We start from the raw sequence: 26934 nt of genomic DNA, 5'->3' as shown, positions 1-26934 counted from the left end.
AAGCTTCTCTCAGGTTGAAGGAGGCTAGCAAAATTATTATTTGGTTTCTGCTAAAATGTGCAGTATTTGTACGCTTTAGATAAAATGTAGAACAGCCTCATTTTACTCTTAAGCAGTTAGTGAAGGGTGTGAAGAGGAAAAAAAGAAACGTAATCACGGTGAAATACACAAATTGTAGATTTGGAATCTTGGGCAAGCCACCAACGTTCTCCAGGACTCAGTCTCCTCTTCTGAAAAATTATAAAGAGGCCATCAAAAAACCTCCAGGATTCTCAGATCTGTTATCAAACACTTGGGCCACATGAGGGTCAAGATCCAGGGGCTGGACTCAGCTAACTGTGGCAAGAACAGGGAGCAGTGATTCTCTTATGATATAAACATAAGGAGTCACATACTTTGTTTTAAAACTACTGTGTGAACACAGACTTAGAATAAGGTGCCTACTCCTGGCCTCTGACCCCTGGCTCTGTCGTCTTATAAAGTGAACAGGAAATGTGGAGAGGTGCAGATCATTCAGCACTGAAAGAAAGGCCCTTCTCCCCGGATTATTTTGCACACTTTCTTCTAGCCATGCATATATGGCCAGCAGCAGAGGCTTTCAGGGGACTACTACTCAATATACTTCCTACTCCCTCATCCTAAGAAAATTACAAGCCAATGCTGGAGGAAGCAGGACTTCCTCTTTTGATCTCAAAGACACACATGGGGAGGAAACCTTTCTCTGCCATTATGAAGCCGGTCTTTGGGGAATCAGATAAGGTCTGGGTTTGACAAACACAATACATCAGGATCCATTCCTACAACAGAAAAGAGGAACTTTCTCATTTCCAGGGGGGGGTTTCCCAATAGCCCAGCACAGCTTCTATTGTAAATAGGCAGATTTCTGTATTTCTGAGTTCTGGAAAGCACTAGAAATCAGAATCAGATAAGAAGCATTAAGGATTTGAATACAATAACCATCCCAAGAATCCTGCCACCTGTGAAGTCTGGGGCAGGGGTGGGGGGCAGGGGAAGCTCTTGACTTCTTTCAACTTTAACTTCCTTAACTGAACGCAGGATTAGGGGGAACAAAGTGAAAACCAACAGCACAAAAAGAGCACGGGGAGGGTCAACCACACCAGTCTGAGGCCAGCTGTTCCCCAAGGATTAGCAGGCACCCAGGAAGAGCCCTGCCTGTGTGTCTCATCTCGAGCCCACCCTCCAGGCTCCATGCTCCCACCACAGAGGCTGAAGCGGATCCTGCTAGATTTTGCGGAAGGACCCGCTGGACATGAACTGCCTTCACATTAGCATTGTCCTGGGCACACGGGGCAGCGTGGGCAGCACGGGCACGGGGATCCCCAACGCTAACTCACTGCCGAACCATCTCCTCCCGCCGGGAACTCAGAATTCCTCAAAACAGCTCCCCGGTTCAGGAGGGGACATGGGGTTGTGCTCACAGCAAATGAAAACCTGAAGAAATCACAACACATGCCAACCATAAGCTCTAGTTCTAACTCCACAGCATCTAATCCTACGGGCGTCAGATAAAATACCAATACGAAGGAAGGGGCCGGCCTGTCAGTATTTACACACACAAACACAAATATACGCCAGTGGGGGCATTTAAGTTTTGGTTTTGTGGTGGCAAAACAGATATAACACAAATCTACCATTTTAATCATTTTTGATTATACAGCTGAGTGGCATTAAACACATTTACAACGTTGTACAATTAACACCGTTTTCCACCTCCAGAATTTTTTTTTTTTTTTTTTTTTATTTATTTGACAGACAGAGATCACAGGTAGGCAGAGAGGCAGGCAGAGAGAGAAGGAAGCAGACTCCCCGCTGAGCAGAGAGCCTGATGCGGGACTCGATCCCAGAACCCTGAGATCATGACCTGAGCCGAAGGCAGCGGCTTAACCCACTGAGCCACCCAGGTGCCCCCAGAATTTTTTTATCACTGAAACTTTGTATCCAGAAAACAACAACTCCAGTCCACCACCACTGGCCCTCAGCCTCTGGCAACCACCATTCTATTTTCTGTCTCTATGAACTGCTTGATCCAGAAACCTCACAAGTCGAAACCATAAGTTTCCATAAGTGGAACCATAAATATTTGTCCTTTAGCGTCCTGCTTATTTTTTTTTTAAAGATTTTATTTATTTATTTGACAGAGATACAAGTAGGCAGAGAGAGAGAGGAGGAGGAAGCAGGCTCCCTGCGGAGCAGAGAGCCCGATGCGGGGCTCAATCCCAGGACCCTGGGATCATGATCCGAGCCAAAGGCAGAGGCTCAACCCACTGAGCCACCCAGGTTCCCCGTGTCTCCAAGGTTCTTCTGTGTTGTGGCAGGTGTCAAATTTTCCTTTTGAAAGCTGAGGAATATTCCACTGTATGTACACACCACATTCGCATTTATCCACTCATCCTGACATTCTGGTTGTTTTCCTAAAGCATCTTGTCTTCAAATGTAATCTCCATTTTTAAAAGGCCTCCCTGATTTTCTAGTTCTAAAAAAAAAAATACTAGGAACTAGGCTTGGCTCAAATAGATATTTAAGCTCATTTTCAACAGAATGGGTAAATCAATAAATTTTACTGGTGAATAAATTCTAAATCCTGCTTTTAATGGACCTGTCAGATAAGGGAAATTGCACCTTCCCCTCCATCCCATACACAGACCAGACAGAACATTTTTTCCTTCTGTTTCTACTTTCAAAATGTCGTTTTATAGCCACAGGGCTGGTTTATACCAAAGGAAGTAAAAACAAAAGTATTAATTTTTTTAAAAGGGACTTTTATCTGAGACAGTGGCCAGAGAAAAGGTTACCAGCATTGGTTAACTAACTGTCTTGCAAACAGACTTGACTTAGCGGGGACGAGTGTAGCTGCAGCTCTGGATAACTAGTGGGGGGTAATCCCTTCTCTCCCCTCTTTACAGACTAAGCAGAAACCTACAGATTATATAGGTTGAGTGACATTAAACACACTTACAATTTGCCTTTGTGTTACCTCGCCAAGAAGAGGTTCCGTTTTTTAGGTGCTAGAGAGAGCCAATGTCCAAGAAGGCAGGTGCGTTTTAGGGTCTGCAATGAATTTGAAAGACTCAGATTAAGGTGGAGGGTGAAAGCAAGAAGATCAGAGGTGTTCCTCCTTGGAAAGAGCTCCTATGTTGGGGGTGGGGAGGAGGGGCAGAACCACACTTTGGTGGAGCGCAGAAGGCGACATTCATTCTGGGTGGCCTCAGTGCTCTCATAAATTATAAGGCAGAGTCTCCTTCAGATGGCTCTTCAGGGAGGCCTACTGGCAACTTACTGTCAAATGCTTCAGAAAAAAAATAATATGTATATACACAAAGGGAATGTGTCAAAATGTTAACAATCAGAGAGCCTAGGTGAAGGGTATCCTGGAGTTCTTTGTACTAATCTTGCAACTTCTCTAACTTTATTCAGCACTCTTCTAAAGTCTAGAGCCCAGCTCAGGGCCTGGCGATCTTGGTGCTTCTCTGACCTTCTGAGAGCAAAGGAAGGAAACAACAGAACGGAACGGAAAAAGATGTTGGCTTTGGAGTCAGAGAAGCATGGATTCCAATCCAAGCTATGTGTGACTTTGGGGGAAATTCCTTGACCTTTCCAAGCTTCCGTTTTCCCATCTCTAACTGGGGGTGATATATTTCAGGATTCCTACTTCATCTCCAAATCCTACATGTATCTCGCAGCAGTAAATGGGGCCGTTCCTACTACTCCCGGCCGCGATGACTTGACAGCAACAGAGGACAACGGAGTACCAGAGAAAGCATTAGAGCCACGCTGGGATCTCGAATGGGCAAGCAAGCAAGCAAGGTAAGGCAGCGGGGGGGGGGGGGGGGGGGGGGGGGGGGATGTGGAATGATTGCAGTTAGGAGGGAAAATGGCATCTGACAGACAAAGGACATGCACCAAAACATAGAATTATAGCCATGTGCGCTCTCCATGCTCCTGGCGGGCTCCGCAGATGATAGCTATCCTGATTACAGTTACTGGAGTGAGAAATCGTGTTTATGAGTTTTGTTCTAAAACATGTTGCATTTATTACATTCACTTAATCTAAAAAGAGTTTATAATAGGTATGAGAGAGTATGTTGTGCCTCAAATACTTAAAAAAACAACACCACCACACAATTAAACACACAATCAACAACTTTATAAGTAGGCAACAGATCAGTTCTATTAAAAGCAAGATTCCCATAAGCACCTGAAATATATTTCAGGATTCCTACTTCATCTCCAAATCCCTTGTCCCATCTTTACCTGCTGGGTCTTGAAAACCCTACCTTTAAAAAATAAAATGAGCCCTTGTTCCCAATATATGTATTTTTTTAAAGATTTTATTCATTTATTTGACAGACAGAGATCACAAGCAGGCAGAGAGAGAGAGAGGAAGAAGCAGGCTCCCTGCTGAGCAGAGAGCCCGATGTGGGGCTTGATCCCAGGACCATGACCTGAGCCAAAGGCAGAGGCTTAACCCACTGAGCCACCCAGGTGCCCCTCAATATATGTATTTTTATAAACTACATACACGCAACCTATTGGCAATCCTATTTAAATATCAGCATAGTTACTTACTGTCTTACGTGAGACAAATGCCCCCACCTTGAAGCTGCTGCCTCAGGGAAGCAAAATGCCATGCTCTGTCCTTCTGGAACAGAAATGAAAAACCCGACTTTATCCAGGTCAAGACAAACCAACTAAAATAAGGCAAAGGAGGCCACCATCTCTGTTCTTCTAAGAAACGGACTTGGAAGTGGGTGGGAAGACATCCAGCGCCCCCTCATCAAACTCTATGAGCAAAGCAGGCAGCCCTTCTTGGAAGCTCTGAGGGGACAGGGGAGGGACAAGGGTCATTTACCTGAAAATTTCTCAGAGGCCACCTTTACCACTCTAGCTGCTGGCTTCTGGCACAGGTATCATGAACATCTCCAAGTTCAGAGGATTGGTCTCCTTCTCCATACCCCGGGGCAGTAATACTCAAGACCTTATCTTGGGTGACCCGAAACCCAGGCCCCAAATTAGAATTTGGGTTATAAGACTCTACTGACCCTGGGCAAGGGGCTGGCCCTTCCAGTGGTAGGACTGGATGGTGGTAGCCACTGAGACTATAAATAAAACTTACTAGGTGACATCTCTCTCCAACTGTATATATTAAGCAGCCCTATGACCCAGGGATAAAAAGGGGACTGCCCTCCCCAATCCATTCACTCATCCATCTAAAAATATTTACTAAATGCTTGCTCCTTGCCAGGCCCTTGGGCAGCAAGGAAATAAGCAAGGTCTATCCCGCTCACTGAATTTCGATTTAGCCCCATGGATGAGCAATGACCCAATAACGATACAATTGTATAATTACAACGAGGACGGTGTAGTGCACTGCACAGTGGGAGAACAGACCTGACCCACCCTGGGCCGGAGAGGAGGCGAAAAGAATCACAAAGGCAGCACCAGTTGGGGTTCTGAAGGGGGGGGGGGTTCCGCAGGATGGTCCCTGTGGACGGGATGCGGGCAGAGGGGCAGCTCCTGCAGAAGCCACCAGGCGAAGGAGCAGGACACCTACAAGGAGTGACAAGAGCTGTGACAACTAAGGATACGGCTGGTGCTGTGTGCGCAACAGAGATGCAAAGGAGACTCTGGGTGCCTGGGGTGGGATCTGCCGGGACTGAATCAGAGAGGGACACGATTGCATCTGTCCTTCCTCAGGGCGCCTGGGTGGCTCGGTGGGTTACGCATCTGATGCTTGGTTTCAGTTCAGGTCATGACTTCAGGGTCCTGGGGTCAAGCCCACGTGGGGCTCTGCTGAGTGGGGAATCTGCTTCAGGTTCTTTTTCCCTCTTCCTCTCCCCGCTCGCACACACTCTCTCTAAAATAAATAAATAAAATCTTCAAAAAAGAAAAGAAATACAATAGAATACCACCTCTAGCAGGGCCACCCCACCCCCACCCAGGCACAGGCACGTGTTCTGAAGGCCCCTTGCAGCCTCTACAGCACAGCGATCGGCTGTTTTCCTGTCTGGACTAACCGAAATTCATATCTATCTTTTTAGTGCAACAGAAAGAGAACTGAGAATTGCACCCTGGTCCCGCCAGTCAAGAGGCCACAGGAGCTTAAACTTCTCAACGACCACTGCCCTCACTGTGACAAGGCCCCAGTGACTGGAACACGACTGGTTGGCAAACTTCAGCCTGGACTGGGGTCACCTGGAAAGCTGTTCAAATGGACCCCGCTGGGCCCTGCTCTGGGCTTCCCATTTCAGTGGGGCTGGGGTGGGCAAGGAGAGTCTGCATTTCTGAGAAGCCCCAGGTGATGTGGTCCAGGACCACACAGGAGAAGCAGTTATTCCCCATTCCCCACAAGACCATCAGCTACTGAAAGAAAACCTCGGCAACAGTACAGCAAAAAACAAACAAAACAAAACAAAAAACGAGAGAGAGAGAGAAAGAAAAAAGAAAAGGAAAGGAAAGGAAAGGGAAAAAAAGAGAAAAGGATAAAGGAAAAAAGATTCTATCAGTCTCTGTATCTTGGAAGTCAAAGCAAACCTACACAAAACAGATTTTCTTGAGTGAGCAAATCTGCCTGGCTTTTACACCTAGAAATCGGCCTCGCACTGGGTCCCCCTGACAAGCTTTGGCAGCCACTCGGGCACAGATTTCTCGAATCCCCAAGCTTTAGAAGTGGGAAATGTTGCAGAATTCACCAGTCACAGCTAAAGGACTCCAGAATAGTGACACTGGGTGGCAAATACAACTTGTGCAGCACATCAGACTTCAATCTGGTGCACTCCATCTGAGGGCCCAGAGCCCGAGCCCACGGCCCCCTGGCGGATCCAACGCAGGGCTCGAGCTCCCATGCGCAGTGGGTGAGAAACAGAGCAAACAGAACAGGCCTCTCTCCCAAGACCATCCACGTTCGTGCACGTGGCCCAATCAAATAACAGACGTGTCTTGGTGAGGAGTCAGATACCATCCACCGATTTTCTAAACCGCTGCTCAGAAAATTGCTGCTATAGTTAATTCTGCAGTCATTCTACATTTGAATAAACAAAATAAAAAATAATTAGACCAAAACAATCACATTGGTCTAAAAGTACACTAATGGACAAAATTAGTTTATTCAAATTTGTTGCGACATTCATCAGAACACTTGCTGGTCAATTTGCTTAATGAGTGCTCACTTTTCCCTTAATTCTTCTTGGGTGACAGTCACTTACAACAATACATTAAGCCTGCTACCCTTTCACAAAGAATTCTTAATGACCAGCTCTGTTTTCAAAATTATTTCTTCTCATCTCTTCGTAGAAAATAAGAGGGAATGTCTGAAGTGATCTTACTCTGTTTCCCAGAATTTTTTTTCAAAGTTTCCAATATGTCCACTGAGAAAGTTTTACTCCTTCCTTATATGATTTTATTTTTTTTAAAGATTTTATTTATTTAATTGACAGACAGAAATCACAAGTAGGCAGAGAGGCAGGCAGAAAGAGAGGAGGAAGCAGGCTCCCTACTGAACAGATAGCCCAATGCGGGGCTCGATCCCAGGACCCTGAGATCATGACCTGAGCTGAAGGAAGAGGCTTTAACCCACTGAGCCACCCATGTGCCCCCTTATATGATTTTAGAATAATGGCTATCCTGAAAAGCAGTGGGGATAAAGAGGCCGATTCTAAAATTGTAACCTTCTAGTAGGTAATTTAAATCAATGGCCAACTAAAGGAAACTCAAGTTGGAGGAAAGAAATTTAGTATTTTTGGAAATCTAAATTAATATTACATCAAGCCCTAGCAGCATTTTTTTAAATGACTGTAATTAAAGATATGCAAATTTTTCATGAGGGAAAAAAAGCTGAAAGTGAAAAATGCACCTAATTAAGTAATGATTTTATCTTTATTAGATGGTATTAAAAGTATTAATGTGGCTTAATGCTTTTAAAACCATAAAATAGCATTCTCTCCTTCAGAACTCCAGGAATATTACACCAAACAATGGCAAAAGTGTGTCACTTCTTACACATTTCCCTCAGAAACAAGAGGTCAGATAGAAGCTTCCTGGTACTCTGATGATTTCAACCATTACATTTTGCCATAAAGAAGCTTAGAACGTTAATGCCAGATCGACCATAAAGTGTTCAGTTCCAGTTTTCAGATGGCTACAACCACTAACTTTTCTCTCTACAATCCATTTTTAATAACTTATTTTGGAAGAAAATTATTTTTTAAGTCAGCTACCAGTGACATTTCAAGACTTTGTGGCTTTGATTCCAATTTGGTAGACCGAAAGTTTACAAGTCTAATTTTAAAAGTCTATGTAGGGACACCTAGGTGGCTCAGTTGGTTGAGCGTCTGCCTTCAGCTCAGGTCATGACCCTGGGGTCCCGGAGTTGAATCCCACATTAGGCTTCCTACTCAGGGGGGAGTCTGCTCTTCCCTCTACCTTCCACTCACGCTCTCTCTCAAATAAATACAAAAAATCTTTTTAAAAGAGTCTATGCAGATTCTTAGAGTGGAAGCAGCCTAATTATCGGTACCCACCCGAACCATAACAATAGACAAATAGAGCAGGACCAAAAACCCAGGAACAGCATCTACAACAGAACCAGGTGGTAATGTATTCCCACGAACGCTATATAGGAGAAGATGAGGACAACCAATAGCTTCCAGAATTGCCATTACCTATTCAGTGGACAGAGCGCCATTCTGAGAAGGCCCACGCAAACTGCCAGATGGCTTTGCAGGTTCCTATTTCACAAGTAAGGGCAGGGGGAATTGTGACCCATGTATGCCTTAAGTGCTGAAATGTTCTGTGTTGGGGAAGGTCTGATTTTTAAGAATGAACAAGAAAGGAGGAAGCCTCATAGGGAGGGGAAAACTGATGGGGATGAATCTGAGATGTGCAAAATGAGGGCAGAGGTTGGGGTGGGCAGGTGGGAATGGGAACCAAAAATGGAAGACCTCAGACTGCCGAAAAGTAGCGTCCACACACCGCTCCGTGAAAACAACGTAAGAGGTACTCTAGAACCATGAAACTAGAAAAGCTGTTCTGGCCCTACAAAAAAGAAAACTTATAATGAGCAACAGAGAAGAACCACAGCTGAATTCCAAATAGTTATTTAAAGAAAAAACATGGAGCAGAATGACATCCCCAATCTAGACAATAAAATCATGCCAGAAAGAAAGAAAATAATTGTAAACTCCAACCCAGCACTTCAAAACAAGCTAAAAGAAATTAAATCAAAGAAGCTATAAAGAACCACATAAAGCAGAAATCAGATGATTGGAGAAAATGGAAGTTTTGAGGTAAAGAAGGTAAAGAACTAAGAAAAGAATTAGACATAAAAAGGGGCCACCTGGGTGGCTCAGTTGGTTAAGCAGCTGCCTTTGGCTCAGGTCATGATCTCAGGTTCCTGGGACTGAGCCCCGCATCAAGCCTGCTTTCTCCCTCTCCCTCTGCTGTTCCCCCTGCTTGTGCTCTCACACTCTTTCCCTCTCAAATAAATAAAATCTTTAAAAAAAAAAAAAAGGATTAGACATAAAGGGAAGAAAATCATTTCAGAAATGAAGGGTGACAAAAATACACATACACACAAAGAGCAAATAAAACAAACACTGCCTTAAAAAAAAAAAACTGGAAAATGGAGAACAAAATATTTTAATTCACGGAAATTATGAAGACACCCAAAGGATTTGGGAGAAAGTGAGCAAAACGGAAGACAAGCAAAGAAGATCTAACACACAGCTAACGGGAGGTCCTGAAGCCAGAGACAAAGAACAGGACATAGCGAAACCCATACGACAAGAAGACCTTCCTGGGTGATTCCATATTTACGTGGCATATCACCTCCCTAGAAAAAGCAACACAGGGCAGCCAGCACTGTGAACTACGACGTATGGACTTCAAAGAGTAAAAGTAAAATACATTCCCCTCTGGCTAGCGAGGCAAACGTACCAAGTTAAACGTGAGGAAAAGAGAATCAGATTGTCAGCAGACTTTGACAACACTCTATGGCAAAAGACAGTACCATAAAATATTAAAGAGACTTGAGCAAAGGAAAGATGAGCCAAGGATTTTCTATCAGCCAACCTGACTTTGAAGTATAAAGGCGACAGACGAGCTGTTATGAACATGTAATTCAGGGAATACTTCCCGTGAGTGCTTCCTAACGCATTGAGCAGAGGACAAGCCTCAGAAAACCAACCTCCAGGAAAGACAGGATATGAACACCAGTGGCCGGCATTAAACGTGTATTGGCTAGTAGGACAAAGACGGGTAACAAAGGACACAGCAGAATAGAGGGTAACGATATATTCTTTTTTAATTTTTTTTAAAGATTTTATTTATTTATTTGACAGGCAGAAATCACAAGTAGGCAGAGAGGCAGGCGGGGGGGGGGGGGTGGTGGGAGCAGGCTCCCCGCCGAGCAGAGACCCGGATGTGGACTCAGTCCCAGGACCTTGAGATCATGACCTGAGCCAAAGGCAGAGGCTTAACCCACTGAGCCACCCAGGTGCCCCACGATATATTCTGATAAAGCCATTTTAGTATGGCTCTCGGTAAAATTAGGGGAGGGAGGAGTAGCCGAAAGGGAGCGTATGCTCACCGACCGACCGTATAGATGTAACTGCAGTGAGAGGACACTGCTTCAAATGCCAAGCCCGGGAGGGAGAGGGAAGAAAGAAGAAAGAACAGAACAGGCTCCTAGCCAATTTCTTTATTTTTTTTAAGATTTTATTTATTTATCTTGACAGAGAAAGACAGTTCAAGCAGGGGGAGTGGTAAGCAGAAGGAGAAGGAGAAACAGGCTCCCCCTAAGCAAGGAGCCTGACACAGGGGCTGATCTCAGGACCCTGGGACCATGACCTAAGCCCAAGGCAGACAGACGCTTTACCAACTGAGCCACCCTGGTGCCCCCTAGCTAATTTTAAATGTTACTCACAGTAGGAAACCAAAAGAAAATGGTACCCTCCCCTACAAGGTGGGGTACAAGGGTAATATAAAAAAGCAAAACAAGGGTATTATAAAAAGGTATCAGGATAAAAGCAACCAGCAGAGTGAAAAAATTTCAAATCTTTGCCAGTATTCAAAGGTACACCGAAAAAGGACGGTAACCAAACAATATACCAAGTATTAGGTAGACTTGTTGGGGGGGGGGGGGATCAAACCTGTGTATGACCAAACCTCTGAATCACAAATTTACTGGAAATACAGGGACCAGAGAGCATGTGAGCCATCACCACAGCAACAGGAATGCTATCAGCAGAACCAGCAGAATCCAAACTGTGAAAAATTGCACAGGACAAGTACTAGTTTCTTCAACAAAAATGGGGGAGGAGGACCTATAATAAATAAGAAATGACTTAAAGGGCGCCTGGGTGGCTCAGTGGGTTAAGCCGCTGCCTTCGGCTCAGGTCATGATCTCGGGGTCCTGGGATCGAGTCCCGCATCGGGCTCTCTGCTCAGCAGGGAGCCTGCTTCCCTTCCTCTCTCTCTCTCTCTGCCTGCCTCTCTGCCTACTTGTGATCTCTGTCTGTCAAATAAATAAATAAAATCTTTAAAAAAAAAAAAAAAAAGAAATGACTTAAAGACCACATCAACCAAACTCAATATGGGAATCTCGTTTGGATTCTATCAAATGTGTTCGTGTGTGTGTGTGTGTATTTAAATATTTTTATATTTCTTCTATTTCAGTGGGGAAAATATGAACACGGGATAATCAACAACACTGTGGAATTATACTGACTTAGAAGGCTGTGACACTGGCATTAACATGGGCAGGGGAAGGGAATCGTATTTTAGAGCTACACACTGAAAACATCTAGAGATGAAATTCCACGAGGCAGGAGATAGACTTCAAAAGAACAGGGTGATGAAGGGGACAGAGATAAAGCAGGAAGTCTGGTTGTTGATCTCACTGTTGAAGCTGGATGACGCGTATAGGAAGGTGCATGGGACTATTACCTATGTCTGAAATGCCCCCATGACTGATGTATTTAGATAGAGTTTATCTTTTTAAGAGACAGAGAGCAAGTAAGTATATGGGAGTGGGTCTGAGGGAAGGAGAGGAGAATCTTAAGCAGGCTCTGAAGCGAGGCTTGATCTCATGACCCTGAGATCATGACCTCAGCCCAAAATCAAGGGCTGGGCACTTAGCCGACTGACCTACCCAGGCACCTCTATAATTTATTTAAAGTTAATGTGAGGTTCAACTGCTCCATCTTTTAATATTTATTTTGAGAAGAAAGAGAGAGAGAGAGAGAGAGAGAGAGAGAGTGTGTGTGTGTGTGTGTGTGCGCGCGCGCACGCATGCTGGAACAGGGGGCAGGGAGGAGGGGTGTGCAGAGGGAGAGAATCTCAAGCAGATTCCCTGATTACTGGATGATCTCACCACCCTGAGCCGAAACCAAGAGCTGGACACTAAACAACAGATGAACCCACGTGCCCCTCAACTGCTCCATCTTAAAATAAAATGGCTACTACTAGGTTTTCAAACAACCCAAGGAATAGTCTCAAAGTTCAGGCCTCCTACTTTTTTTTTTTTTTTTTTAACCCTTCTCTAATGAACTGATAGCAAACTTAAACAGGGTCTATTTAAACCAGGCTGTGAGGGGAGCCTGGGTGGCTCAGTGGGTTAAGCCTCTGTCTTTGGCTCCGGTCATGGTCTCGGGGTCCTGGGATCGAGCCCTGCATCGGGGTCTCTGCTCGGCAAGGAGCTTGTTTCCCCCTCTCTCTGCCTGCCTCTCTGCCTACTTGTGATCTCCTTCTCTCTCTCTCTCTCTCTCTCTCTGTCAAATAAATAAATAAAACTTTTTAAAAAATAAAAATAAAAAAAAATAAACTAGGCCTTGAAATTCTCACCCTAAAGAGTTGGTACTAACCAATGATGACCACACCGGACAAGAATTTTCAGATTTACAAACACTAGTCTTTTGTTAAACCTGGAGCAAGTATATTACAGCAACTGAGTCCATCGTTACTTTGGTACCCACACCTGTATACCTAAAGCTGGTCATTTGGTCAAAATTGTTAGCTGACATCCTTCCAAGCCCCTGAGGAATCTTTAAGGCCTTCCGCCTAAGCTGTGGTCACCAGGGCCAAGCCTTCTTGGCCACAAATCACGGCCAGACCATCTGCACCTTGTATTTCTTCCTGAAGATCAACCCTAACAATTCCAAAGTCAGCAAACAGTCCTACTCGATGCCCAAGAGTTACCTTTCCAGTCCTCAGGAGTTCAACAGGGTCAATTTTCATTTGGGGGTGTCCTTGATTTGAAACTAGAGAGCTTATCGTTTCATGGACCTTGGAAAGGCCACTCTCAGGCCAAGACACAGAAAATCAGATGAAGCCAACCTGCTGTCACCCACCCCCCCAACCCGGCCACCTACAGTAACAGGAGAGTGGGCCACGATGCTCAGAAAACCCGTCAGCAGCTGAACGGCCCAGAGTCAGATGCAAAGTGCCATCAGGGGAGCGTAGTTATTATTAGACCCAAGACAGTCTGATTTTAGCAAGGAAAGGATGAATTTAAAAAGGTGAAGACCCTCTAATCCTTGGAGACATCCTGAAGAGCACTCAGCCTGGACCCCTGAAGCATCTCTCTCAGCTGTGAAAAAGCATTCTGGTACCTTCTGAGAAAAAGGATTCCAAGCCTCCAGACTGACGAGGCACTGTGGGACAGGGAAAGCTCTGTGAAGTCCGGAAAGCCAAGACACCCATCTGCGCTCCCCCGTGTCACACACACTTGATTCAACCCCCTCTGATGGGTCCTTCCAGGAACCCCTGCTCAAGTGGCCCACCACTCTGGACTGCTGTCCCTCTGTCACATTGGGAAGGGGAAAAGCTGAGACAGCAGTGAGGGCTCAGCCCTTCCCAGGGCAGACAGCACTCAAGGGACCAACATCTTATCTTCAAAAGCTCCCATTGAGTCGGCCCCGGCCTCCCTTTCCCCTTCCCTGTTTCTCTTCTTGCCCGGATCTGGTTTGCCTTCTCTGGCCCTCTCCTTCCCCATGAACCTAGACCCCACTGACCATCTGAGAAACCTTACCTTTCTCTGCTTCCTTCCTTAATTGACCCTAATGCAGAACTGAAATAAATCTAAATTAAGCTGCTTTCTATGAGAGACCCTGGGCTTTCTTCTTTTTCTTTCTGGGCTGTTTGTGGGCCTGGGCTCATGAGACAAAAAGAATGCACTGGAACAGAAGCCCCAAGATGACAGAGATTTTTGCTTGGTGTGTTCATTGCTATACTCCCCTCCCCCAATGATTTCATAATTATTTATGAACAAATCTGTGAATTCCTGCTCTGTAAGGTCAGTTTAAAAGACACTTGGAGGGACCAAGACAATGAAGCTGTGAGACTTAAGCATTACAGACTGATGGCCAGAGCTGCTGTTCCAGATTTCCGGTAGGGAGCTAGAAGCCAGCTACACCTGGGGCTGAGCTGTCCTCATCTCCAGACTGGCCACCGCCTTTGCCCTCCAGCATCCACTCCCTTGGCCAGCCTCTCTTCAGAAGGCAGTCGTTCTCAAGCTAAGGTGATCATTTTAAATAATATCCCTTGAAAATGCAGAAATGTAAATTAGGCTACACATTCAGATCTACTAAAAAATTCATAAACCCTTCTACATATGCTAGTTTATTTTAAAAAGCAAAAGGGGGGGGGTTCTTTTTACGAAAGTGCTGCATTTTGGTTGAGCTAGAAATGTGTCTACTATTTGCCTGCAGTAAATATCCCGAAGATACTATGATAAGTAGAAAAAAACATTGCCACAAGAGGCTATTCAAATGACGTATTCTGAATGAAGAATCTAGGTTTAATTTAATGAGGACAAAAAGCCTAATGACCCTTCCATGTGGTTCTCCCAGGCCATTTCTTAAAATGAGGATCTTCCCAAGGTACACAGGCTCAGCGCTGCCCATTAAAAAAGAAATCCGTGAAAATGGGAATGGAAATGCATTTAAGACATTTTACAAACCCCAAAACCAAGTCACTTTAAAAGTACCCGTAGTCTTTCCAAGTAGAATAATTCTCCATTTTTTTAAACATGTTCTTGTTTTCTCCCAAATGAGTACTAGCCAAGTAGAGTAACAGAGAGCCAATGCACCCCCCTTGACACTTCTAAAATCACCAGTGTTTTCTGCAGAAGCCAAATCTATATTAGATCCATTTCTATAAATACCTCCTTCCAATAAAAAGACACACCAAATAATTTCCAAAGTTCTTTGTGCTAAAGACCTCCCCACTCTACCTCTGCTAAGCAATCCTGCGGCCTACGTAGGTCATCCTATACGTAAATTACTGGAAGCCCAGGATTGTTTTGAGGAATTTTTATAAACACCCTTTGAAATAACCTGAGTCACCTGGGATAAATCCAAAGGAAGCTAGATATTTTGCCTCCCTCAGGAACTTAAAGATACAAGAAAAGGAGTGAGTAAGGGTTTCTCACTCTTTTCATTTTCCCTATTATTTTGTTACCACTTGGTTAGGAACAAGGCTCTCCCCTGTTTTGCCTGCCACCACACACCTTTTCTTGAAGTGACTGACTTCTCCTCCCACAAAGAGTCACCTGCCCACCCAAGGATCACTGCTTTGGGGAGAGCAGTAACCAGTGCCCCTAATTCCCTTCTCCTTGCCCTCTAATGCAGGGCTGGTGAATCCAGGGCAATATCTCACGATATCCTAAAACATTCAGGACCCTTCTTATCAAGGTTGGGAGGTTTCACTCGTTGCTGGTTTTTTGGGAGTAGTTTTGTTTTTTAAAAAATGAATGGATTTATGCAGACAGCTACGTATGCCTGGATTATCATTTTACTAAATATTTAAAGTCTGCTAATAAGAACCAAAAATCATCTATTGCCACGTCTGGATGTTGAGCCATCGAAATCTGCAATCTTGGCTAGCGGTGAGGAGGTAGGAAGGTGGGGGAGGGTAATTAGTCTGGACTTAACAGCAACTAGAAGTGCGGGTCTATGGCCTTGCCCTTGACTGGCTTGTCCATACGTTATGTGTAATATATGTGAAAGTGAGATCTGCACTTTTCCATTTTTTAAAGTTAATTTCTCTGTGTAAGTAACTAGTTGACCAGATTACAACTTAACAAATATCTCCTCACATATGGCACCGTAGGAAATACTGCAATTACTGATGAATTTTAAAAAAAAAAAAAAAATCCTAAGAAATTACCCTAACTCATCTTCCAGTAGATTCTTTTTTTTTTTTTTTTAAGATTTTATTTATTTATTTGACAAACAGAGAGCACAAGTAGGCAAAGAGGCAGGCAGAGAGAGAGAGAGGAGAAAGCAGGCTTCCTGCTGAGCAGAGAGTCCGATGCAGGACTCGATCCCAGGACCCTGAGATCATGACCTGGAGCCGAAGGCAGTGGCTTAACCCACTGAGCCACCCAGGCGCCCCTTCCAGTAGATTCTTTCCATGGGGGGGCACCTGGGTGGCTCAGTGGGTTAAGCCTCTACCTTTAGCTCAGGTCCCGATCCCAGGGTCCTGGGATCGAGCACCGAATCGGCTCTCTGCTCAGCAGGTAGCCTGCTTCCCTTCTTCTCTCTCTCTCTGCCTGCCTCCCTGCCTACTTGTGATCTCTGTCAAATAAATAAATTAATTAAATATTAAAAAAAAAAAAAAGATTCTTTCCATGGGAGTCTTCTGGCTAATGGAAACCCTTTCCTTTCAGATTCGCACCTTTACCCAACTCCTGAACCGAGATTTAACTCGGGCCCCAGTTCTTCCTCTGCATCAGCCTCTCTCCTCCAGAAATGATGCCTATTCCTCTAATCCAATGGTAATGAATATGCATCTTGGCTTCTGGACCAGGACTGTTATTTAAATCTTATTACAAATCCTATTACATGAGCACCGACCCCAGCCCTTATCTTCACGTAGCTCCCAGCCTCCTTAATAAAGGCAGGGATCACCTCCCAGACATCATCCCACATTCTCAACAGGACAAGTGAGGCAGCGTCATCAACTAGAAGCTGTTGGACTGCAATCTCATTTCCACCACCTTCCCCTACTGGAAGGTGGGCTGATCTGGTATGTGCGAAGTGACCAAAGGGAAGAGGCAGGTGGGAAGAAGTCAGCGTGGTGGGTAAGCCACAGAGCGAACAGTCCACCAATCCACCAGAGCCATCAAGGGAAAAGAACTTCCTTCACCCTGAACAGATTTCTCGGCCCACGTGGGGCGTGGCTGACATTCTCGCGAAATCATGAGCCAGTTGGGGGATGCCAGGGCACGATCGTCCTTAGGGTTAATTATGATCAAGGACACATGCCTCAAGACCTTGAAACTCCTTTTGTGTCTCTCACCTTGGCACTCACCTTAAGTGATCACACCGTGATCATCCATTCTGCGGTTGGAAACCCCCGGCCCCCAGCACATCAATAATCCATGTTTAAGCTGTGGGTTCTTTACTGGCTATTTTCAGTACAGCCCAAAACTGTGAAGACTGGTGGTTCGTGTTAGAGTCGAACCAGAATTTAGAGAAACACTCTGCCCAAAACCCAGGCAGGGGAAAAGGGAAAATGGCTAGGTATTTTATTTAGAAAAGGTTTCAGACAAGCCCTTAAAGGGTCAGCAGACCAGCTGAGGTAAGCAGGACCTAACCATTCAAAATGAAAATATTTGGCTTTCCTCATACTTGCAGCAAAGACCCTACCAACTAGTTCTGGGAATGCAATAAAGTATTTTCCAAGCCTCCAATCAAAGAATTTTCCCTAAAAAAACAAAACAAAACAAAACAAAAACAAAAACAAAAAAAAACTCAATTTTCTTCTGGGGCAATTTAAACTGTTCTCATTTTGTCCCATTCCTCACTCACATATTACAAATATTTGGAGACTGTCATTCCCTAAAATTTCCTCACCTTATCTTCTCCAGCTTAATAAATCCAATTTCTTCATGTTGCCTGCAAAGGGCCTATTTGCCAAAGCTTTCATCAACTCTGTCCTCTCTCACACCCACAATGCCCATTCTGTTCTCTGAGAAAGCCAATGAACACCCTTTTAAAACGGCTTAATGCAGAGAATAAATGCAGAATTATCTTCCTTTTCACGAAAATTTACTTTTCATTTTATGACTGATCGACAACCCACAATTCTTAAAATCCCCATAGCCTACCGCTGATATCACACAACCACGTTCTGGTGACTTCTGGGGTATAGCTTTGCCCTTATATGGACCTGACCCTATGAAGAATCTCATTTGTATCTACCATCATGTCTGCGAAATTGAGTTTCAAATAAACGCAACCCATAAACAGTCAATAAATAACCACAACAGAGACTGAGACCCTATTCCTCCCCTCCAACAGTGGGCTCCTGCTCTGGCTTTATTTTCCATTTATTTCACAGTACCACCAGTCTTCCCAGTTTTACGCAGGCCTGCGGGAACTCCGCGCCCCTCTTCCCCTGGATCTCACCCATGCCTGATACACCCACGATGCCTGTGAATTTGCCAAGTGAATGAAGTCGACCACCTTTATCTTCCTGTCTCCCATGTGTTCTCCCTTCTTTCTAGAGCACGTACCCTCACACCCAGGCCCTCATCCCTTCACCCAGGCGCCATGTAGAGTCTGAGCGCCCCTCTGCCCAGCTCCCCATCAACACACAGCTCGGCCATGAGCCTGACCGTCCTAAACAAGGCCCCTGGGAAACTCTCCCGCAGATATCTGCACAGCCGTGTTCACAGCAGCATTATTCAGAACCACCAAAAGGGGGAAGCAACCCAGGCAGTGTCCATTGATGGATGAACGGATAAACAAAATATGGTATAAATTAACACATGTGCATATGCATATGCATACACACATACACACAGCCATACATTTCCCTCCTTAAAAAGGAAAGAAATTCTAACATATGTTACAACATGGATGAACCCTGAAGACGTTATGCGAAGCGAAACAATCCAGTCACAAGGACAAATACTCAAGGATTCCATTTCTATGAAGTCCCTAGAGTAGTCAAATTCATAAATACAGAAAAGAGCATGATGGTTGCCAGGGGCTGGGGGCGGGCGAATAGGGAGTGAGTGTTTAATGGGCTCAGAGTTCGTTTCGCAAGACGGAAAGTGTTCTGCAGATGGGTTGCACGACAATGTGAGTGTTCTTAACACTTCTGAACTGTACACCTCAAAATGATTAAGATAGTAAATGTTATGTATATTTTACTGAAATGTAAACACACGCGTGCATGCGCACACTCCTCCCTCAGTCTTGGTTACCCACAGCAAGGGGGAGTCCAAGTTTTCGGGGCAGGTTGGGGACTGGATTGGAAGGGTGGAGTGAGCCACCTGGGCTTAGTTAGCAAATCCCAGAGAGCCATTCCTGGGTGGAGTTCACCTTACTCCTGACCTCCAAGCTCTTTTCAGAATCTGGACCAAACTCAACACTAGATATGCCCTCCCCTCCAATGTTCCCTGAGGCTAATCAAAGACCCCACCTCTCCAGCCTCTTCCCTTCCAATTCCCTACCCACTGCAACCATCACACCACCTGAAAGACCCGACAATCCTCAAACAAGATCTTAAGTCTTATCCCCTGTTCCCACAGCTTGCTTCCAAAGGAAGCCTCTACTGGAGACCCTCTACCCTCTAATGCACAGAAATTAACCTCAAATTAACCTCCACCTGGACACCTCTACTAATCTCTGATCTCTATCATCTGCCCACAAAGACATAAACTCCTCTCCTCTGAAATCCCACCACCTGCAGTGCTGGCAAGGACCAAGGCCTGGGGATTGATACATCTTCCTTCGACTCTTTCTGAAATGTTTACTGAGCATTTACTATGTTCAAAGCGCTGTACAAGTCCTAGAGAACAGGAGACGTTCATATATACCAAGCCCCTTTGTGTGCCTAGCCTGGGGCAATGGCCATGGTCAGCCTGGTCCCTCACTCCAAGGGAAGGCAGTCACAGAAAAGGCAAAAAGGCCCTCACTCTTATGGTGACATCGATGCCACTTTCCAAGGTAATAGGATTCCTAGACTCTATGTATGCTACTCTTACTGGGCGACCTTGAGAAAAGGGCCATTTTTCCCTCCTCAACTTTCATCCAGAAATCTGTATTCACCGAAATGTGCAAAAAATACGGTGAAATAAAGAACCAGGGAGAGAACAATGCACTGCCACTAACAGTAGATTTAAGAAAAAAAAAAACAAAAAACTAGACATTAAATGTATACATTTCATAGTACTACTAAAAAACAAACACCCACCACTCTATATAATCTGATTTTAATCCATTTCCAATTTTTTTTTCCTAAGAGACAAAGCTAAAAGAGGAACATAAAATCGCCCTGTTGAGCAGTCCCCATGCTGTCCCTGTGAGGGACACCATGATAGGGACATTACGTGGATCATTTCATTTACTCCTTTTGGGAGCCCATGCCACCATCCCTGGGTCACACATGGAGAACTGAAGCTTCCAGGGAGGACGAGTTTTCTCCCAGAGCAGACAGCTGGCAAGGGGTCAAAACTGGGTAAAAATCCAGGTTGTCCCTTTCAGAGCCCAAGGTCTTACCTCTGACGCCCTTCATCCTGGATAACAATTTAGCTTAAAGCTTGCAAGTGTTGAAAACCTAGCTGTCAGAAATGGAGACACAAAGTGTGCATAAACCAAAATGTAAGCATAAAAGCTAAAGCGTAAGATGAATGGCGGAGTCCTACGTGACTGTTTGCCCTGGAGAAATGGGCTGGGTTATTTGTCTTTCTGGGGGAAGGGGGAAGGTCCAAGATCTGTTTTGTCTCGGAGCAGTGATTCCCAACTGTTAGGTCAAAAGCTATCTGAAACGCACAACAAAAATGAAAGTTTAGTTCACGTTAAAAGCCATCATGTTAGCCCTTACTGATACCTGCACGCAAAGGTGGTGGCAAAGCAAAAGTCACATTCTACATACTCACAGAGCTCACTCGCTCATCAGGTACCCATCCCAGACCCTGGGCCAGGTCGTCTGTACAAAAATCTCTTTCTGGGGGCGCCTGGGTGGCTCAGTGGGTTAAAGCCTCTGCCTTCGGCTCAGGTCATGATTCCAGGTCCTGCCCCGCATCAGGCTCTCTATTCAGCCAGGAGCCTGCTTCCTCCTCTCTCTCTCTCTGCCTGCCTCTCTGCCTACTTGTGATCTCTGTCTGTCAAATAAATAAATAAAAATCTTTAAAAAAAAAAAAATCTCTTTCTGATTTGCAGGACAACCGACCATATTAGAGTGGGCATGATTTCCATGCTAAGCATAACAAGAATCCCTATTTTACAGATAATAATCATGACTGACTTGTACGGAGCTTGTACTAGAAAACGTGCCAGGCAGCACCATTCTAAAAACTCTCCAGGTAGAAACACATTTACTGGCACAGGATGGCACAGAATGGTTAAGGAATTTGCCAAAGTCACACAGCTGAAACTAAGACGGAAAAAGTAAACTCAGCAGGGCAAGCGACTTGCTCCAAGGCCCCGGCGGGTTCAGCCACAAAGTCAGCGGACTGATACAAGGCTGTCTCCCTCCTTGGGCCTGTGCTCTGTCCACCAGGTACCTGTGTAGTCCCATCTACAATCACCAGGGCCTAAGGCTAAATGTCTACACGTTTAAGGGTCAGCTAGAGAGCGTGATTTCTTAGGGCCTCCTAAACACCACAGGTCCATCGAAAGGGACAGAGTTCTCAGTTCTTCAAGAGAACAGACAAATCAAGATCTTGACATAATTCTCCAGATTTTTAAGTACGGCCTGGATATTTTCTTAAAAAGCATGGGGCTGGGAGCTGGGGGGTGGGGGTGGACAACAAATGCGTAGATGGGCTATCAGCCAGTAACCCTTCTCTACTTTAGAGTCTGAAGTCAAAGGATGAGCGGTCTCTGGCGTCAAACGTCCAAAATCAGAGGGACTAGGCCAGACTTCCTCCAAGACCCTCCCTTTCAACAAAGATTGGCCCTAGACTCACACTTGTACCTCTGCTTACTCCCGGGGAGGCACTCTTCCCTCCGGTTTCGAACTCATGCACTACCCATTCAAGTTACAGAAGCCACCTATAAAATATTGCACATTTAAGATCCTTTCCCATGTCTTTCAATCCCTTATTCTGAAAGTCAACCACACACGAATGCAGCAAAATAAAGCCCTTCCCTGTCCCAGCCTGTCCACTGACCGGTCAACTAAATGCATTCTGGAGCAAAGGCGGCTGTGGCCTTGACCACTGCCTTTAAGGGGTTCCCGTCCCGTAAGGCCAGCTTCAAGAATTCCGCTTGGAGACCTCGGCTCATTTCCTGGTGTCCTTCTTTAATCAGCTGGGGGGGAAAGACTTGAGGAAATGAGTCAAAATCCTAAGGGTAACTTCTAGCAGCCGTCAACAACAGCAGCAAAATTCATCACCACAACATCTGTCCCTAAATGACCAGCAGTATTAACTCATTCCTTGGGGGTCTGCTCTTACACAAGTATGCCACAAGTATGTAATAATGCTGAGAGCATTTTTTTTTTTTAATTTTCTGGAGTGGGGGATGGGGAAAAAAAGATCAACTGATTTCCACCATCACCTTAGAGACAGCTTATCCTCATTTCTGAGGGCCTTTGGAATGGGACAGCTAAAACCTACAGCCTTCTTGCCCACGGTCCATTGCCTACACACTCCCCAGGGAAGCAGAATTTAATGACTCCCCTTCCTAATGAATACTTCTCTTCAAACTGAGAACACTACCTCAGACATCCTAAGACAGGCAATTCTGGAGATTGTTTTGTTTTTTTTTAAACCAAAATTTGGAAGGTAATGACCTTGACCATCCTGTAGTCCCAGAACCTCCAACAATACCCTGACATATAAATATGTGTTCATTGCATAGTTTCCAATGAATCACACACCTGACTCTGTTAAGGCATGTGAATGGATACACAGTTGGGCATATATGTGGGGCTAATGTCAGGCTTCACCAAGGATTAATTTGGTAACTGACTAATCCTCAGCTAGTTTCTCCAGCTATGAAATGGTAGGGATGGCAAGAGTACTACCCCCATCCTGCCAGGGTTTGTTGGAAGGACGAGAAATACCAAGTATAAAGCACCAGCCCCCCCAACCACCCAGCATGGACCTGGCCCAGTTCCGAATAAAGAACAACTATGTACAACACACAAAGCGAAATTTAAGGCGCATCAGAAAATGTGTTGCAATAACACAGCATACATAATTTATCAAGTCCTAAGGAAAAAAAAAATCTGTGGATGAGTGGGAAGACCAGCATGGGGCTAAATGACTTTTCTGGACTTTACGAGACCATCGTATTATTCCCAACAGGGTAAGATCCAAAATGTCCCAGGGCCAGCTGCTGGGTATGACTTCGACCTCACACCTGCAGGAACAAGGGGGAAAAGTATGATTCACTATTTCCTTCAGGTTCACCTCACTGGGCACAGGAGTCATAAATGCTGAGGGGAGTGGTGATGGAGAGTCCTACAGAACTGGCGCCTCCTTGAGCGAATTCAAAGGGAAACTGGGCAAACGTGCTTAGATCCTGGAGGGAGCAGAATAAACCACGATTTCCTGCTTTAGCCAGAGGCTGACCAGCAGCATACCACGAGTGGACCCTGTGACCAGGAGAGGCAGAGGAATTTCAAGGAGATCGAAAGGAATCAGGAAAAGAATTCGGAAAATTGCAATCTACACTCAGAACACTGTCCAGAGGAGAATGTGGGGCCCAAAAGATGGTTCACCATCCTCTTGAGGAAAGTGGGATCTCCAGAATTTAAATGACCTGCCAAGGGCACACGGCTAATAAATGCTGGAAAAGGAGAACCAGAAGGGAAGCTCAAGGCTCTGTCACTATACCACACTGCCCCCCAGGAGCCAGACCTTAAAATTCCCTCTGCCCGAAATCTACTGGATGGAGAAAGAATAATTACATGAGGAAGAAGGAAGCAACGGATTCATTTAATTTTTTGAAAGGTAACTATTCTGTGTGGTCTGTCCTGCCAGCGCCCTATTTGGGTCCGTACACATACCTTAAGTGAAATGAAAAATGCCAAGGCATTTGTGCCTTTATTTCAAGGCACAAAGAGGTAAGGACGAAATATGTCATCTGAAGCTCGAACGGTCAAATCCGCCACGGAATCCGGGCACTCACTCAGGATCATCCCTCCTCCCTCCCCACGGCCGCCACCACCTCTCGAGGTCCAGATCCAGGTGCGAGGCCTCCCTTCCTCCACAGGAAAGCCCTCACAATGCCTTTTCCAGCCCCAGGAGTAGGGAGGCTGCACCTTGAGACTTTATGGGAAATGGGACCAGTGGTCAATGGAGTACCACGACCGTTCACAGCGATGCTTCCTTGTTTAGCCCTCAAATCCCAGTTCACACCCACTTTCTGTTTTTGCATCACCGGGATAGCCTTAAAGGTTTTTCAAAAAATGACCTGGGTGAGAGCAGGGTTTCAAGGCTTAGCCGGGCGACCTGTTCTCGCTCGCGCACCAGCGACACCCAGGGAAAAAATTTTAAAAAAAAGGAAGAAGAGGCAGGAATCTGACCGAGAGCTTCCAGGAGCCCGCAAATCCTCCTCCTCCCCCACCTTCAGACCCAAGTTCCCGCGCAGACAGAACCGGATTTTCACGACAGCTTCAAGATCCAAGGAAGATTCACAGAAAAGTTCCACTCCATCTCCCACCCCCGCCCCAGGCGGGCCTTAAGTAGTGTGGCTATCACGTGGGGAAGGGTGTTGCAAATCTCAAAATTCCCAAAGAAAAACGGGGACCCGAAATTACAGGTCGCAGACACCGATTCGAGCGGCTTGCAGAGCCCCGCGAGCCTGTCCGGGCATCCCGGCGGGGCGCGGGAGGCGGCCGGGTGGAGGACCTGAGCGTCCGGGCGCACTGTCCCTGCCTCCTCCGGGAGCAGGCGGCAAACGCAGCCACCAGCCGCTCGGAGGCGCGTGGCAGGAAAGAAACGGCACCCCGGCGGAAAGGGGCGAGCCTCTGGCATGGGATTTACAACGGCAAAAAGTCTGCAACCTAGCGGCTGCTTTCCACACGCCCTGCCCAAGTTGTCTCCGTAGCCTCCACCTCTAGGTTCGCGGGGTCCGGCCCCAGAGCCGCACGCCGCGCGCTCCCCGGGCAAAATGCCTAACCGGGGGACCCGGGGACGCCGCGAGGAGAGGCGGCAGAGGGTCGGTCCCCAGCTCTGGGCCACAAAGAGCGCTCGCGGTTTGGAAAGCGGCAGCCGCAGAGCGACGGAAAGGCTCTCCAACTTTGCCCTCGGCGCGGCTAGGAACCTGCGGGCGGCTCGTCCAGTGCGCTGGTCACACACGCGCAACTTTTAACAAAAGGAAGCGGCGGCCGCGCCTCGCACCGCGGAGATAACGCGCTGGGTGCGGACCCAGGACCCGCCCGCCTCGGCCCCCCCGGACCCTCTACACAAAAGCAGCCCCGAACTCGCACGCAGCCTGCAGCCGGCGACCGCACCTCGCCCACTGCTGAGCCCCCTCGCTGCCCTCCTTCCCTCAAGACCCCCGGCTCAGCGCTCTCGCCACCGCAGCAGGGGCTCCCCGCGCAGGTGAGCGAGGCAGGACGCAGGAGAGTCCCGGGAACGCCTCGAACCTTCCCGGAGCCGGAAAAGCACGGGCACTGAGGGGCCGTCACCTCAGCCAACGAACCACCCCCCCCACACCCCTGCGGGTTCGAGCCCTCGGGGGCACGGGCTACAACGGGGCGGGGGGCGCGGCCCCGGGGACCCGCGGCGCTCTCCCACCTGTCTGGACGCGGAACAGGAGGAGCAGGACGCCGAGAAAATCCCAGGCGCCGCGGGCGCCTCTCATCGCGGTGGCTGCGCTGGGATCGGAGCTCCGTTCCACGTTCCTGCTCTCGCCCAAGTGCACGGAGCGCGGCAAAGCCAAGCCCCCAGAGCCGCGAGCGCGGAGCAGCGGCCCCTCCTCCCACGCCCTCCCCCTGCGCTCTGACCACGCCCCTTCTCCGCGCCCCTCCTCGCCTCCCCTCCCTCTCTCGCTCCCGGGTCTCGCTCCCTCCCGGCGGCGTCTGGCCTCTGCTCCTTCGACGTGCTAATCCCCGGGGGCTGAGCCGGCGGGGAGGAGGAGGGCGTGCTGGCCCTCGCCGCCTGCTCCTGACCCCCGAGCCCCTTCATCTCTCTACCTCTCCGCCTCCCCTGTGATGTGGTCGGGGGCCCGAGGCGGTTCCCAGACGAGGGGGGGTGCAGCCCGCGCGCTTTGTGAAGCCCGGCACCCAGCGCACATTAGGGCAAGGGCCCGCCACCTGGCAGGTGCTCCCCAGACAATAAAGGTCCGCCGCCCGGCCCTCCAGCACGCTCCCGAGGGAAGAGAAGAGACACCGCTGGTGGCGGAGGTGGTGCGGGAACCGACAGGAGCTGGGGCGCAGGGGATTGGGAGTTGGGCCCCCACGTTCTTTTCTATTTAAGTTAAGCAAGGAGGGCCAAGCTAGGCGCCTGACACCGTGGTGAAATGCTGAGCCGGGGTGTAGGTAATTCTTTACGCTCCGTTTCTCCACCTGCTCTTAACCGTAAGAACACAATTGGTTTCTATTGGTCGGCGTGGCCTCCGCCAAAGGAGCCTCTGCCGAGACTTTCCTGGGAACCCAGCTTGGCTTGCGAAGTTTGCTCTGGGATCCAGAGTTTTTAAACCCATTTCTGCCAGGGTCTCTGTGCTAAGCTCTTTGCGAGCCTCCCCCTCCAACCCCACCCCACCCCACCCCCTGCACTGTAATTTCTCTGCCTCGGTACCAGAGGACTGTAACTGGCACAAGGGTCCCGAAGGTCCTCTTAGCTGCCTCCGCCTGTACCAGGAGCAAAATAATAATAAAACAATCATCTTAAACCGGGTTCCACTGCCTGGGAATTGCTTTATCCAAGGTAACAACAGTATCTGTAAGGGATTTTATAGTTCCTTCTTACTCTAATATTATTCCATGCTCACCACAGCAGCTGTGTGA

At 47.0% G+C, this 26934-nt stretch overlaps 1 protein-coding gene across 4 annotated transcripts in view; it reads right to left on the bottom strand.

Annotated features, from left to right (window-relative positions):
- The window catches only part of KIT (KIT proto-oncogene, receptor tyrosine kinase), a 94513-nt gene extending 68617 nt beyond the window's left edge, over positions 1–25896 (bottom strand). For all 4 annotated transcript variants that reach the window (XM_032334335.1, XM_032334337.1, XM_032334336.1 and 1 more), the window contains exon 1: positions 25724–25896. In XM_032334335.1, coding sequence (XP_032190226.1) covers positions 25724–25790 — 67 coding nt within the window. In that variant the 5' untranslated portion in view covers positions 25791–25896. The remainder of the gene's footprint in view (positions 1–25723) is intronic.
- Between the last annotated feature and the right edge of the window lie 1038 nt (positions 25897–26934).

This window comes from Mustela erminea, chromosome 2 (assembly GCF_009829155.1).
Source record: "Mustela erminea isolate mMusErm1 chromosome 2, mMusErm1.Pri, whole genome shotgun sequence".
Classification (NCBI taxonomy): Eukaryota; Metazoa; Chordata; class Mammalia; order Carnivora; family Mustelidae; genus Mustela; species Mustela erminea.
This window is presented reverse-complemented; position numbering and strand designations above follow the sequence as displayed.